At 31.7% G+C, this 14,032-nt stretch overlaps 1 protein-coding gene across 1 annotated transcript; it reads right to left on the bottom strand.

Annotated features, from left to right (window-relative positions):
• Window positions 1-3,644: 3,644 nt before the first annotated feature.
• On the bottom strand, window positions 3,645-7,349 carry LOC11425714 (SUN domain-containing protein 4). Its single transcript, XM_003605355.4, has 5 exons — window positions 7,279-7,349; window positions 6,969-7,183; window positions 5,164-6,482; window positions 4,969-5,054; window positions 3,645-3,914 (listed from the first exon to the last, which is right to left on the bottom strand). The coding sequence occupies exons 2-5, from the start codon at window positions 7,138-7,140 to the stop codon at window positions 3,665-3,667; spliced, it is 1,827 nt and encodes a 608-aa protein (XP_003605403.4). The 5' UTR covers window positions 7,141-7,183; window positions 7,279-7,349; the 3' UTR covers window positions 3,645-3,664.
• Window positions 7,350-14,032: the final 6,683 nt, after the last annotated feature.

Below are 14,032 nucleotides of genomic sequence, written 5' to 3'. Positions count from 1 at the left end.
TATCTAACCCATGTTATCCACTTTCATTGTGAATTAAGTTGATTTTATAAAGTATAGAATCATTTTGTTGTTGGCTAGGTTAAAGGGAAATTACTCAATTTGATCCTCTTCATGATTTTTTTTTTTTTTAAGATTAAAATGAATTATATTACCACAACGAAGGTTTTCCTAGCACAAGGCGTGCCAAGGAATAAAAACCTCAAAGTCAAAACAAATTAAAAGATTACGTACAAGGCTAAAGCCATCACCACAAAACAATCCGGAACAACACAACAATTAGCCTATGCCTACTAAAGTGAACGGACTAAGCCACCAACCATGATAGTTAAAGGGAAGAGTAGCATACTTCACCTTCAACCACTTGAATGTTAACAACTTAATCCTATCCACCACCTGCATAATAGAGCTATCCTTAGAATTAAAAATTATGGTGTTCCTTTCCTTCCAAATTTCCCACAAATTCGCAAACCAAATCGGAGAATAGATTGCCTCGACTTAAAGACACCACATAAAAGACTGAATTGATTAAAATGCCCTGGTACATCAAAAGGCATCGTCGTAGCTATTCCAAGCCATTGATATATGTAATTCAAAACCGATCCAAAAAGATTAGTTACAAAAATGATCTCGTGATTACACACGAATATGATATGCCCCCTATCACGAAGGTAGTGTGAATGAGTTGGTCTGAAACCTTGTTGTAGTGTACTACTATTGCATTTTTTAAAGATTAACATAGCATGGAACCTCTTGATTATATTGATTAATATATGGTATAAAGGATTATTTCAAAATCACGTTTTGATTTTCAATTGTGGGTTCTATATTACATTTTGATTTTCACATACTAATTTGTTGCATTTTGTGTTTTGCTACACTGCTTTTTTATATGATAGGTTTGTATACGAAACACAAGAATGAGTTGAAAAAAGAATTTAGGACATGTTCTTACCATATCCTTGTGTAATATATCTCCTGTCTTGCATAGAAAACATATAGTTGACGGTGTTCGTTGTGATTGTGTTTGACAGGATCACGTTCTTGCTGTTGTCGTTGCACCTAACATGATATGTGTTCCAGAGCAATCAACCATCGCTACTTGTTGAAAGAAGATGATTGTTATTTTAAATATATATTTTGCTTTTTTTAAGTGTTACCATCATCATTGTTTTATTTTTAAGGATTTCGATACTATTAGCTTATGAAAGTATGAGGTATTGGGAATTATTAAGGAATTATTTTGTAATTTTTTTGTTTTAAACTGAAATTAATAGCTTGAGATTGAATATAACGGAGTATCTTATTCGAGTCGTGTTGGATACTAAATATGAATATCAATATATAGTTCATTTATATCTACGATTTTAATCTCTTAAATTTCAAAAAGTCTAACGTATTCAACCTATGCATGTGGGTCTAAACTTTTATAATGTAACAAGTCATATACCTGCAGAAATTGAGTTGGTGATGAAATATTGTTTAGATGAATTCTCATTTAACAATATACACATATGCTAGTTGCTACTTAATATTTTATGTTAGTAGAAAGGGCTTAATTAACCCTTTATCTCATTCTTAAACTCCTTCAAGTGTTCCAACTCAAACACTTGAGCCACTTTGGGAAAATTGGTATATACCAAATTAAGTTCTATGCATTTTATTTTATTTTTTGCAATTAAAGCTTGTTTGATTTATTAAGCATATAACCTTATCCTGTCATGTGATTTATAATGGGCATAGAAAAGCATAGGAAAATCCAAGTAAAATCTCTTGGGGTGAAAATATCAACTCTCTATCCAGGACAGAACAAGCTTCACACTAGGCAAGATAATTTGGTATTAACTAATATTTAATTTAGATTCTTATTGATTCATTTTAAGGAATTCGTACGACTAAATCTTATGACAACATTTCCATATCTAAATTTATAAAATTTGTGATTTTTCTTCTATGGATAGATCAATGGATCATCACCTAGAATCGTTGGAAGGAAAGACTATGGTAGAAGGCCTAAAAACCAAAAGAACGAAGCATGGTCGAAAGAAAAATAATTCAATAAACATTTATTATTAGTGGAATCTTTAACATGTGTCATTTGGACACATATTAATATACCCCTTTAATAAATTATTGTGTCTAGGATTATTCACTGCATAATGAAATGATTCATACCCTTTATAAAACTTGGTTTATAAATAGGAGATTTATCACATGGCATTATTAAGCAAATAAAACATTTTTTAATGTAATTTAGTAGTCGCACTTTAATTATACTATATCTACAACAGACAAAATTATATTAGATTTCATACAAGATCCTTACATTGTTAGTGTACGTCTTTTCTATCACTCCTTCCGTTTTAAAATACATGTTGTAGTCAACCATTGTACATATGTCAATATACAACTTTGATCATTAATATATTTAATTATATATAATAAAAAATTATAAAAATTTGATATTTTAAAAATATTCATCGAGACAAATCAAACATCTTACATGCTAACATTTTTATTTATATATTAGTTAAAAAAAATATGGTTAAAGTAAACCATGTGAATAGTGCATATTGTAAAATTGCAACAGATATTTTAAAACAGAGGGAGTATTTTTTTTTTTGCACTTAGTGCTTATCTGATTTATGAAGCATATATGCTTATACTATCGTGTATTTCGTAATGTGCATAATATAAAAAAAATCTTACGTTGGAGACTTTGGGTGAAAAAGTCAACTCACTTTGGGGGAATTTAACTATCTTGGACCAGTCACTCCATGCCTCTTGAAATGCTTATCGGTATTCTTTTGAGTAAACAGTCATTTTAGTTGTTGGTGTTGGGTTTGATTGTCAAGTTTCTTGAATAAAGAATGAGGTTAAAAAACATTAGTTATTGGTGAAGCAAGGGGAAAACTAAGGCTATATTGAACCTAGGTTCTTTGTTTTTAGATGCACCAGTCAGTAGCACTTTAAGTTTATATCTGACTCAGTTTAAATATTTGTTTTGTGAGAGTGTGGTTGTACTGGAGCATTTGGGTGAGAGAAGTCTAAAAAATTTCACATAGTAATAATTCTCTAGTTGTCGGTATAGACAACGGTCGTGGTTTTTTTCTTCGATTTTGAAGTTTTCACGTTTTCACGTTATATTCTTGTGTAGCAGTGATTGTGTTTATTTTTCTTCTTTAGCCCTGTTATATCCTAGCAGTTGGATATGCACCTTATCCCACTTTAATATCACTATCTCTTCAAGGCTCAATTAATATCACTTTCTCTCTTCAACTCCAGAATCATCAAATCACCTTATCCCTCATTAACTATCAGTATTCTATGTACTGATGAAGCATAGCAAAAAACTCGAAGGGTTATTTTTAACTAGGTTGCATCTTACAATTACAAACTGATTTATCTTAAACAAGCAGATTTATCATAAGCAATCAGATATATCTATCAAGATTCAAAGACTTTACTTCACCATTCTCAAAGAATAATTCAGAATGAACTTACCATATTTATCTATCTATCAACACAGATTCCATCATGCAAAACTTCACATATGTAACCAAGTTTAAAATGGAAATTCACATGAATATTTAAAAATTAAAAACACCGGCGATACGAAAGCTAACTCAGTTATTGCAACTTTGAAGGAAGATTCAAAAATGGACTATCATAAAATTAATATGAAAATAATAATGATACAACTCAATAATAGAAGAAACCAGGAAGAGCTGCTGCCCGCACAAAATTTCCTGGAGTTATTTGTTCTATCAACACTTATTGCTCTATACACGTTCTTAGCGAAATTCAAAGATAGCCATAACACAGCAATCAATGAAAATATACAACATAATAAAAACACAAGTACACCCTTGTTTTCCAAAGTGACCTGCTTCTCCCGGACCTTTTCAACCTCGGACCTGGATTATTAAGAAGAGAAAAAATTAAAATTTCAAAGATAATCTTTCTATTTCTTAACAAGTTCAGGTGATTAAAAGATATTCAAATAAGAACATGGCAACCACTAAATGGAGGGCAATGACCAGAAACAGTAAATAATGTCAACTATCCTAAGTGTGTTATCGTCATATGTAAGACTCCTAAAGAATACATTTTTATTCCCATGAACAAGCTTTTCAAGATCTACATAGGTACTGCAATTTTACGAGTCTTGTCATATTAGGAACCTAGAAGTCCCGAAATTAGAAGTGTGTTCTAGAAGGAAAAGGGATCAAGGGCCGTTAGGTAGTCAGTTAGTTGGATGATTAGAGAGTAAAGCTAGTTAGCTAGTTAGCTGAGGTGGTTGTATCAGTTGTAATTCGATATATGTTAGAGTAGTATTCAGAAGAATCGTTTAGAAGATTACTCCATTGGCAGATCAAAACCAATTGGGTTTTCTCTGATTTTTATTTCCTTCTTTTTCTCTCAGAATTTTTTTCTCAGTCATAAAGGATCTATCAATTGGTCCAACCTGGCGTTTTTCGAGGGAGGGAATACCAGGGGGAGCAGAGAAGCAATAGAACCTAAGGTGGAGTCATTAGTGTCTTTTAGTTTTACAACAAATTATTTAGCATTTATTTACATGAACCTTTTAAATTTTAGTTTCTGTAATGAAGGCAACCCAAATCCCGCACGTAGGTAGAAAATTAAGGTTGAATTTCCAACACCAAGTTCGAACACATCCTTGATTACTTTAAGGTATAGTTGAATTCTTATGATAATGACAGTATGTGAATAAAAGTTCACTTGTTGTGCCAGACCTGGCTGGTTTATTCTGATTCTTAGCCGTTGTAAGTAATTAAGTAATTTTTTGCCAGACTGACATGTCCGGTTTGGCCATAGAACACTGAGAAAAAGACTAAGACAGGGAGACACACACTGTTTTAAAGATCTTCACTGTTTACACAAGATTCTAAATCTGAATTAGCTCGTGAGTTCATATGACGAGCAATTATGAAAAGCATAATTTCTCACCTCAAAACAGCATTATCTTGAATCAGATGATTCAACTGCGAAGAAACTTGAGACTTCCAAGAAATGAGATCACTAGCATCTTTTGCCTGCATGAGCCAAAAATTATTTCCAAAATTATTAGAAAGTAGTAGTATGGTAATGAATTCAATTCAAGTACAAATATTGCTAATAATATACGTGATAGAATTAACATACAATAACATCCTGATGGTCAATGAGATTCTTTATGTCTTCTTTGATCTTCTGTAGAACTATATCTTTTTCTCCTGTGTCTTTGCTGTAATCTTTAAAAATATTAACATATCTAGAGTTTAAGTCTTCCATATACCGCTCCAAAACAAATAAATTTACATCTAGAGTACGGACTTTCTGCATTAGGATCTTGAGAACAGTATCCCCAGGCATCCTGCCAACTTGTTGACGGATTTCTTCAACTGGATCAGGAACCTTAATGTTTGCCGTTTCATGTTTGGAAGAAGAGATATCTGAAGCAGGGACGGAATTGATCCCCTCAAGAGGTTTTTTATGAACATGTTCAATCACAGCAGGATCAGGATGGGGCAATATTGTCTTATCAGCATTACCTTCTCCAGATGCAAGTAGATTGTCTTGAGTATTTATTAAATCCTCCAGCATCCTCTCAACGGCATCCACACCAAAAACTTCAACAACGCTTAGTGTGCAATAAAATTCAGAACCATAGTGGCTTTGAAGATTCAACTTCAGGTATCTCACCCATTTTGGCTCTTTAAGAACAAACCTTTGAGCATGCCTCACATTTGAGGCAGTAAAATTCCCAAGCAAATCCCAAACATTTGTTGGAAAGTTCAGACTTCCATGGATTTCAAAGTCTTTCAAATTGGAAGAGTGGTGCTCAAAATTAGCTATTTCTATAGTATCTACCAAGGTTTCTTCTGAAAGTTCCATGATGACAAATTTCCCCACCACAGAACACGGATTTCGAAGATACTTGTCTTTATCCCTGCTTAATATATTAGAGGCACCTTTTCCTTCTTTATTAGAACCTAAAACTTTGGCTCCCTTTGATGCCGAAGCATAATTGTATTCTGCACCGCCAGGCTCCAATCTATGTATTACACTTCGAGATTGACCAGTGCCTGACTTAACTTTAGAACTGATCGCCCTGCTCTTGAATTCATTAAGACCAAGAGGCACAGCCCGAGATAAGATATCAGATTTCTTTACATCATTTTCATGTTTGACTGCATATTCAGAATTCTCAACTACATGATCCTCTCTATTAGCAGAATCAGTATTTTCTTTATTTATATCAGCAGGTACCGCATAAGCACCACTTTCCCTACCATTGTGCGACTCATTAACTAAACCATTAGCCTCGGCATCTCCAGCTTTAGAGTATATTAAAGCCTCTGACGGAAAGCAAGCATCGATTTCTTTAATAAAATATTTATCAGCAGTATCAGAGATTTCACAAAATCCATGGTTCACTTCATTCCATTTTGATAATCCAACCGAAAGCTCTTCAGATCCATCTACATACAAATATAATAAACTGACCAATATAAGACTATGAGATATGCATCTGCACCAAAGTAAAAGAAATATTGTTTTCATTTTACAAAAGCAAGATCCTATTTGAGTCTATCTAAAACGGGAGGCGCAATCAGTGTTAGATAATCTATTTATGCCTAAAGTTATCAGTGTTAGATAATCTCCATCTCTCTCATAACCAAGAAACTCTTCCTCCCCAAACAAAACAACCACTACCATCTATCTATAAAAAAAGTGTATCATACCGTACCTCAAATAGGATTATCTCATGAATATAATAATCAATGAAACACAAACACTAATCAGATTAGGCATGTCATGGTGTCGCACTATCGCGTATGATTACATTGAATTATGTCATTTTCTCAAATTATTATCATTGTCGACATGTCTGTGTGTGTCCATATCAATGTTTATGTTTCATACATAATAATTCAAAACAAAAACAAGAAAAGAAGAAAAGATACCTGTGTAACTGATCCATAAGCTGAAGAGAATAAGTAAACCCCACAAAACAAAAACCAAAGAAAGTTCATAAAAATTAAAACTTTTCCCAGAAGAAGAAGAAGAAATATCAATAGGATGATTATGAAGAAGAGAAGCTCTTGTTTCCAAAAGAGCTTTACGTGATCTATGCATTGCACATCAATCCAATCCAAATTCAGTAACACGCACAATTTCCCTGCAAATTTAACAACATCATCATTGTTTTTCATATATTCAATGATCAATCTCAAAAAACAAAAAAAAAAACAATGAATTGTACAATGTTGTTACCTTATTTTGTTGTGTGTGTGTTGTTTGTTCCTTTTTGAAAGGAAATTGAGAATGAAGAAAAGAAAGAAAGTACACAGAAGAAGAAGAAATAATAATAAGTTATATTATTATTGAAAGACAAGTCGCGGAACAGAGCGCGTGATGGTCACTTACTTTACCGACCTAAAGTGTTTCTGTTCATCAGAGGATTAGTGGTGTTTGTTTTGTTTTATCCGAGGTAGATTAGTGGTCTTTGTTTTGTTTTACTGGAGATTTAATGTTAACCACATCAACTCAATCTATTACTAATCACTAATATTTTAATTACTATACATAAAAACAAATAAAACTTCACATTATTTTATTTTTGATGTCCATTATTCATCAAACCTCATGCAAGACAAAAAAATTGATCAATAGTTTAAAAGCTTTTCTTACATTGTTTTGTATAATATTTACATTTTGCGATTCAAACGGACCCTAAACTTTTTCAAACAAGTTAGTCATATAATCCATAAATGTTTACTTTGTTATTCTCTTAATCACATTCATTACAAAAATAATTGAAATGTTTTTTATTTACACTATATGACTGGATGTGTTTAGTTTATCTCACGTGTACAAACATAAAGCTATATAATTATTATTTTTTTGACAATACATACATCATTTGAAACTTTGATAAAAATTAACACAATAGATGGGATATATTATGAGTGAATAGTCAACTTCGTCCCTGAATTTCCAAGGATCAATCAATTTTGTCCTTTAATTTGTCGAAATAGCTAATTAGTCTTTGAATTTTTTAAATGTCAATCAATTTAGACTTTCCGTCAAGTTGGGGTTTAACGGTGCTGATGTGGACCATTAACCACTCAAATGGCTTGCCATGTCGTATGTCACACAAGCATAGACTAATATGACTGAAAGTGGAAAAAAATTCAAAGACGAACTTGATGGAAATGCAGAAAATCGTTGTCTTCTTGGTTTTTATACAATCTTCCCCAAATCTATAAAATTGGAACCCTAATTTTTCAATCCCTCGTCTACAGTCCAAAATCCCCAAAATTTCTTCCATTAATTAACAACTATTTCTTCCCCAATTCTAAGAACATCAAACCCTAATTTGTTTTGATTGAATCCAAAATCCTCAAAATTTCTTCAATCAAGATTGAATATGAAATGATGGGTGGTGGGCGTATGGGCAAAAACAGTTCTCAAAGTCGAACTTCATCTTCAAGCTCTATGTTTAATGGTGATGTCAGAATGTTTGAATGTTTGAATGTTGGTGTCCCATAATTTGTGTGGTAAGAAAAGTCAATACTCTCAAAAATCCAGGAAGGTCTTTCTATGCTTACCATTTGCCAAATATTTATTTAACAATGGTTATGAGATGTCATAATAGTTTGTTTAATGGTGATTTATTTTGATTTTCCTTTGTACAGGATGATGATCATAATTGTGAATTTTTTGTCTAGGTTGATGAAGCTGGAGAATTAGGATACTTTAAAAACAATGGAAATGGTGTTGGTCAGGGAAGAAGACAAGATTGATGGAGAAAGTTGATTGTGTAGATAGTGAGCTTAGATTCATTAAGTATTTGATAGTCATAATTTTCTTGTTTGAATTTTTTTAAATGTTACAGTATTGTATTATAGTGTGTAATTCCCTCAATGAAAAGAGGTTGAAGATGAATGAATATAATCTTTCTGTCATAATATTACCAGCAAACTAATTCATGAATTATTTGACTAACTATCAAATTGATCCTTACATTATATGAAAAAATCATCAAATAAGTCCTTTAATTTATATAAACAGGTATCAATTTGATCATTGATGCATATATGTTTGGAAGAAAGTAAATGGTAAAGAGACACAATTGGGGGCATTAATAAGTCATAATTAAGTCATTGCATTACAAGTGCAGGAATATTACCTTGCTTCACATAGCCTCTTGGGTTATGACCAAACAATCCACACATAGAGCATTTTATACTCCTATTTGCACACTAGCAACCAAACAGTCTATCACATTTCTTTCCTCAGCAGTTAATATATCAACCTCTTGCATAGCTCTCTCAAGCTCCTCTCTCTCTTCAAAAGATAATGGTACAAGTTCAACCTCATCATTATCCACCACATGTTGTGCATATATTTTCACTTCATTTCTATTAGCCCTTGTAAGTTGCATAATATCCAAAAACATGTTTATCAGTTCTCAATGGATTCAAGCAAATATTGAGATCCACAATTTAAATCTTGAAGTATCATCTACAATGTTTCACCATCTTTTCAATGTCCCACAAACATAACTCATATGCATCCATTTTTTCTCAAACACAAAATTCACCACGAACATATTCAAGCCTCTGATACTCATCTCGCTCTAAACACCCACCATGATGCAGGATAGGCGTGATATATTCTTCCATCCTACGGATGTTGGGAACATTAGTCTTAATCGCAAACAAAACAACAACATAATGCAAATCAGAATTCACTACCATAGAAAATGTATCCTTTTTAGAAACTATGTTAATCAACCAACAATTCCTTCATTACTTATCTCATGTTCATCAATTTTAGTAACCAACAAGAAAAACAACAAATTTTTAAGTTATAAACTGAAAACCCTAAAATGGTGGATAAAAAAAAAACGGTCACAAAAAACAACAAAGTAAGCATCAAACAAAGTTTAAACATGAAAACGAATGGATAAAAATTAAAATGGAAATAAAAAAAGGTCACACAAAATGGAGAAAACAAATAGTCATGAATGGAAAAACGAACATGAACAGATTTACCTTCACAGACGATGACATCTTCCTTCAAAACGGCACTTCAAACGTTGATCGATGAAGATGATGATGCTTTTTGAGAAATGAAGATGATGAAGGTTTTAGCGAGAAGGAGAAGATTCGGGGACCGGTTTGATGTTTCTGAATTAAATGTGAGGATGGAAGGATGGGTAAAAGAGGAAAAAATGAAAAAATTGGAAGTGAAATTTGAATCGTTTCAATCAAAATGGTCCTTGTACACGTGGATATTACAGCACAACATGCAGATTGACACATCAACCTTAGTAACGGAGAGATTGGACGGAGGGATAAATTTGATGGACGTTCGTTAGATTTAAGGACTAATTTGCTATTTCGACAAATTAAAAGACAAATTTGATTGATCCTTACAAATTCAGTGATGAAGTTGACTGTTCTTGATGTTCAAAACTGAATTAATGGTTGTACATTTAGGTAGGTTAAACACATCCTCCAACCACAGTGTAAACATATTTTTTCCGAAAAACTAACATGACGAGCATTTGTTGTAAAATAAAAAACTTTTTTATAGCAAGATTTGTCTAAAAAGTTAACCAGATAGACTTTTTTTATAAATTAAAAGGATTAATTTCTTACAATTTTTTCAATATGTATATTGTTAGGTAATATGTTCAAATTTTTGGGACCATTTTTTTAATAACGAATATTAATAATTAGTTATATCAATATTTACGTTTTTTTGCTCAAAAAAATATTTAATTTTTTATTTGAATTTAAACCAATGACTTTTAATTTCTGTCTTTTAACTCAAATTAGTTGAGTTGTTCAATAGTTAACCTCACTCCGTTTTCGTATGTAAGCATATTGAGTTTTTCTACTTGCACCCTAGTTAATCATGGTTGCACCCCAAAATGACAATATTACCCTTTCATAAAATTTGATTTTCAAAAAGCATATTCTTTCTTTCTTGGTTACACCCCAAAACCCCTCTTCCAAAACCATAATTCTCCAATCGATCGATTGTGTTCTGCGAAGATTTTCAAAACCATACTTTCTCACGTCCATTCATGATTTCAAAGAAAATTCGAAGCAAATCAGGTTAGCAAGTGTTGTTCTTCAATCGATTGTGTTTTCCTTGTTCTGTAAACTCAGTTTAAGTAGGTTCATGTAAACTCAGTTTAAGTAGGTTCATGTAAACTTAATTTAAGTAGGTTCATGTAAACTCAGTTTAAGTAGGTTTACATGAACCTACTTAAACTGAATTTAAGTTAACCTTACGAATGTAAATTAAAACCGTAATCGTACAGTGCATCAGTGCAGTTGAAGGAAAAAAATTGAAACTTGCAAATAGAAGAAGAAATTCAATTACTTATATCCAATTGAGTATGGATGAAAAATATTTTGATTCACTCTTTAATTTTCATGGAGATTGATATTGAACATCAAATTGTTTGCTCGTGATCGCTTGTGGGGTGAAAGAGGGTGAAACTCAGTGACAATGAATAAAATTAGGGTTTTAAGAAAATTTATATAAAAAGGGCAATTTTGGTATTATAAAAAACTTTTAAGAAAATTTGGGTGTAACCAGAAAAACATGGGGTGTAAATAGAAAAATTCAAGCATATTTTACATTTTTACATTTCTAAAGAAAAGTTGTTAATGCAATTAATGTATATATTTTGTGTATTAATATTACCAAATTATCCTTTGTTTAAATGTGTATTAAATTTGACTTTTTATATGTCAAGATATGTTAGTAGTATTAATTAGGGATATGTTTAGGAAAAAATAATAAATGAATCTAATAATTTAAAAATGAGTTTATATTTAAAGATAAATTTTTAATCAAAAGAGTGTGTTTTTTTTTTGCTTTCGCACCGGTTTCCGATCCATCAAAGGTGGCGATTAATCTGGCTCGTGCGTAGAGGCATGCACACTGGCCAAGCGTTGTTTCCCCTGGAAATCGAACCCGATATTCCTTAGGTACGTTTTTGGAATGAACTCCTTACTACTGGAACCCAAACAACTTAGTTAATCAAAAAAGTATTTAGATATAAAGACGAATAGAGTAAATATTCGTGACATTAACTATTCAAAGGTTTTTGTCAGGATTAAAGTCAAAAAAGGAAATTTAACATTTCCCTTATTATAAAAATGTCTGAGTCATCATGGAGCATAGCGCGTGATCGTTACTTATTGCTCAAACGTCAAGGGTGCCGACCTAAAGTTTTTGTCAGGATTACAGGTGTTTACCTCCAATCAAGTGAATTCGAAAGTTTATTTTTTGACCAAAAGTTATAAACCTAAAATATAATTGAATAACGGTAGAAAAAAGTATAAAAAGACAAACATTACTAATGGATTGGATCCTTTATTTTATTTTTTTGGTACAGTTCACACCATCCTTTATTATAAATCTATTTGATTAATTTTACACATATTAAAAAAAATTGGTAGTGTAGGTAATGTATATAATTTACGTGTAAATCTTATTGAATTGTCATTTGTTTGTATGTATATTTAATTTAATCTTTTATTGTAAAATAAGTTAATAATATTAATTAGGGGTATGTTTAGAAAAAAATAAACGCACCTAGTAATTTGTATAGGACGGACAAGATTTTTTTTTACAAAAGAGACTTATAATTATGGACGAATAGAGTATTTAGGAAAAGCTTGTTCCTCTTTGTGGATGAATGGTTAGTTGAATCCACGTCCTTCCAACCTTTTTGTATTGAGATTGGACTAACATCAAAGGAAAGATCATACATGAGTAACGATATTTATATAATTGTTGTGATAATTTTTTTATACATTTCCTTTTTTTCTCTTTTTATTGGTAAAAATCAATATATATATATATATATATATATATATATATATATAGAGAGAGAGAGAGAGAGATAGAATTATCTGATTGCACAATATCTATGATAATGTGTTCTCATAGTGTCATTTAAGATTTGAGAGATTAAATAAGACGACCGCAAGGTCTTACTTGGATTCTAGAAATTAAACAAGACAACCATAAGGTCTTACTTGGGTTCTCCATTTTTAAGAAATAGGTTTTCTTCTGCTAGAGTTACAAGTGTGTTTCTCCAAATGAGTTTTCATCCTTGTTTTGAGTTTGGTGTTCGAATCGTTCGGTCTATTCCATTCGGATGGTGTCGTCTATTCCATCCTGATCTTTTACTTTTCGTTTTGTTTGTCTTGCCTTTCGTCCCTCTTATAGAATGCCAATATTTAACAATAAGACAAATTCCCTAATGTACCGCGAGTGACAATAATAAAGTAAAACAAACTAGAATATACGATTTTTAGCATAAAAACTAGAATATAGTTAAAAGTTTATTATATTAATATTTTTACTTCTTGCCCAAGTTTAACTCCAGAACTTCCAACTATTTTTCTCTTAACTCAAACTAGTTGAGCTAAAACTTATGTAACACTCTTATCTTGAATTTAGGGTTATTGGGGGCATGCCAAAATATGGTGTACAAACATAGAAGTTGGTTAAGATTGTCCTTTAGACTACCCACATTGCTCACATACCCCTTAAAATTCCGAAAATTGTGTTACATGTTTCCAGAAGTTACGTTCCAAAATTGTCGGAAGTTATCTTTCTGATTGTAACAATACCTTCCAAAAAAGAAGAATGACCCCGATTTTTCTTCAGTGTACAATTGCTATTGGACAGATTATGAACTTCATGAAGCTTTGTTGACATCATGCTGCCATTTGGCTTGCAAATCTACCATCAATGTGTATCCATCGCAGTCTAAATTATCAATTATTCATGCATACAGTTAAGAAAACTATACTATATATGGAGGTGAAGCTATTTCATATATATTCAATGATTAATATATAGATCAGTTGGGCTGTCTCAGTCTGCTATAATATTCTAATATATGTATTCAAATCCAATTGCCACGTTAATAAAAACCAAAAATTATATCAACTTAATTATAACCAACGAACAAACAATACATGAA

Source organism: Medicago truncatula, chromosome 4, assembly GCF_003473485.1.
Source record: "Medicago truncatula cultivar Jemalong A17 chromosome 4, MtrunA17r5.0-ANR, whole genome shotgun sequence".
NCBI lineage: Eukaryota > Viridiplantae > Streptophyta > Magnoliopsida > Fabales > Fabaceae > Medicago > Medicago truncatula.
The sequence above is the reverse complement of the archived record's forward strand: the minus strand, read 5'-3'. Positions and strand labels throughout refer to the sequence as shown.

Coding starts and splice junctions, on each gene's coding strand:
- LOC11425714 (XM_003605355.4), bottom strand. CDS start 7,140: ATGCATAGATCACGTAAAGCTCTTTTGGAAACAAGAGCTTCTCTTCTT. Junction 6,483..6,968: donor CTTATGGATCAGTTACACAG/GTATCTTTTCTT, acceptor ATTTGTATGTAG/ATGGATCTGAAGAGCTTTCG. Junction 3,915..4,968: donor CAAGATAATGCTGTTTTGAG/GTGAGAAATTAT, acceptor TTAATAATCCAG/GTCCGAGGTTGAAAAGGTCC.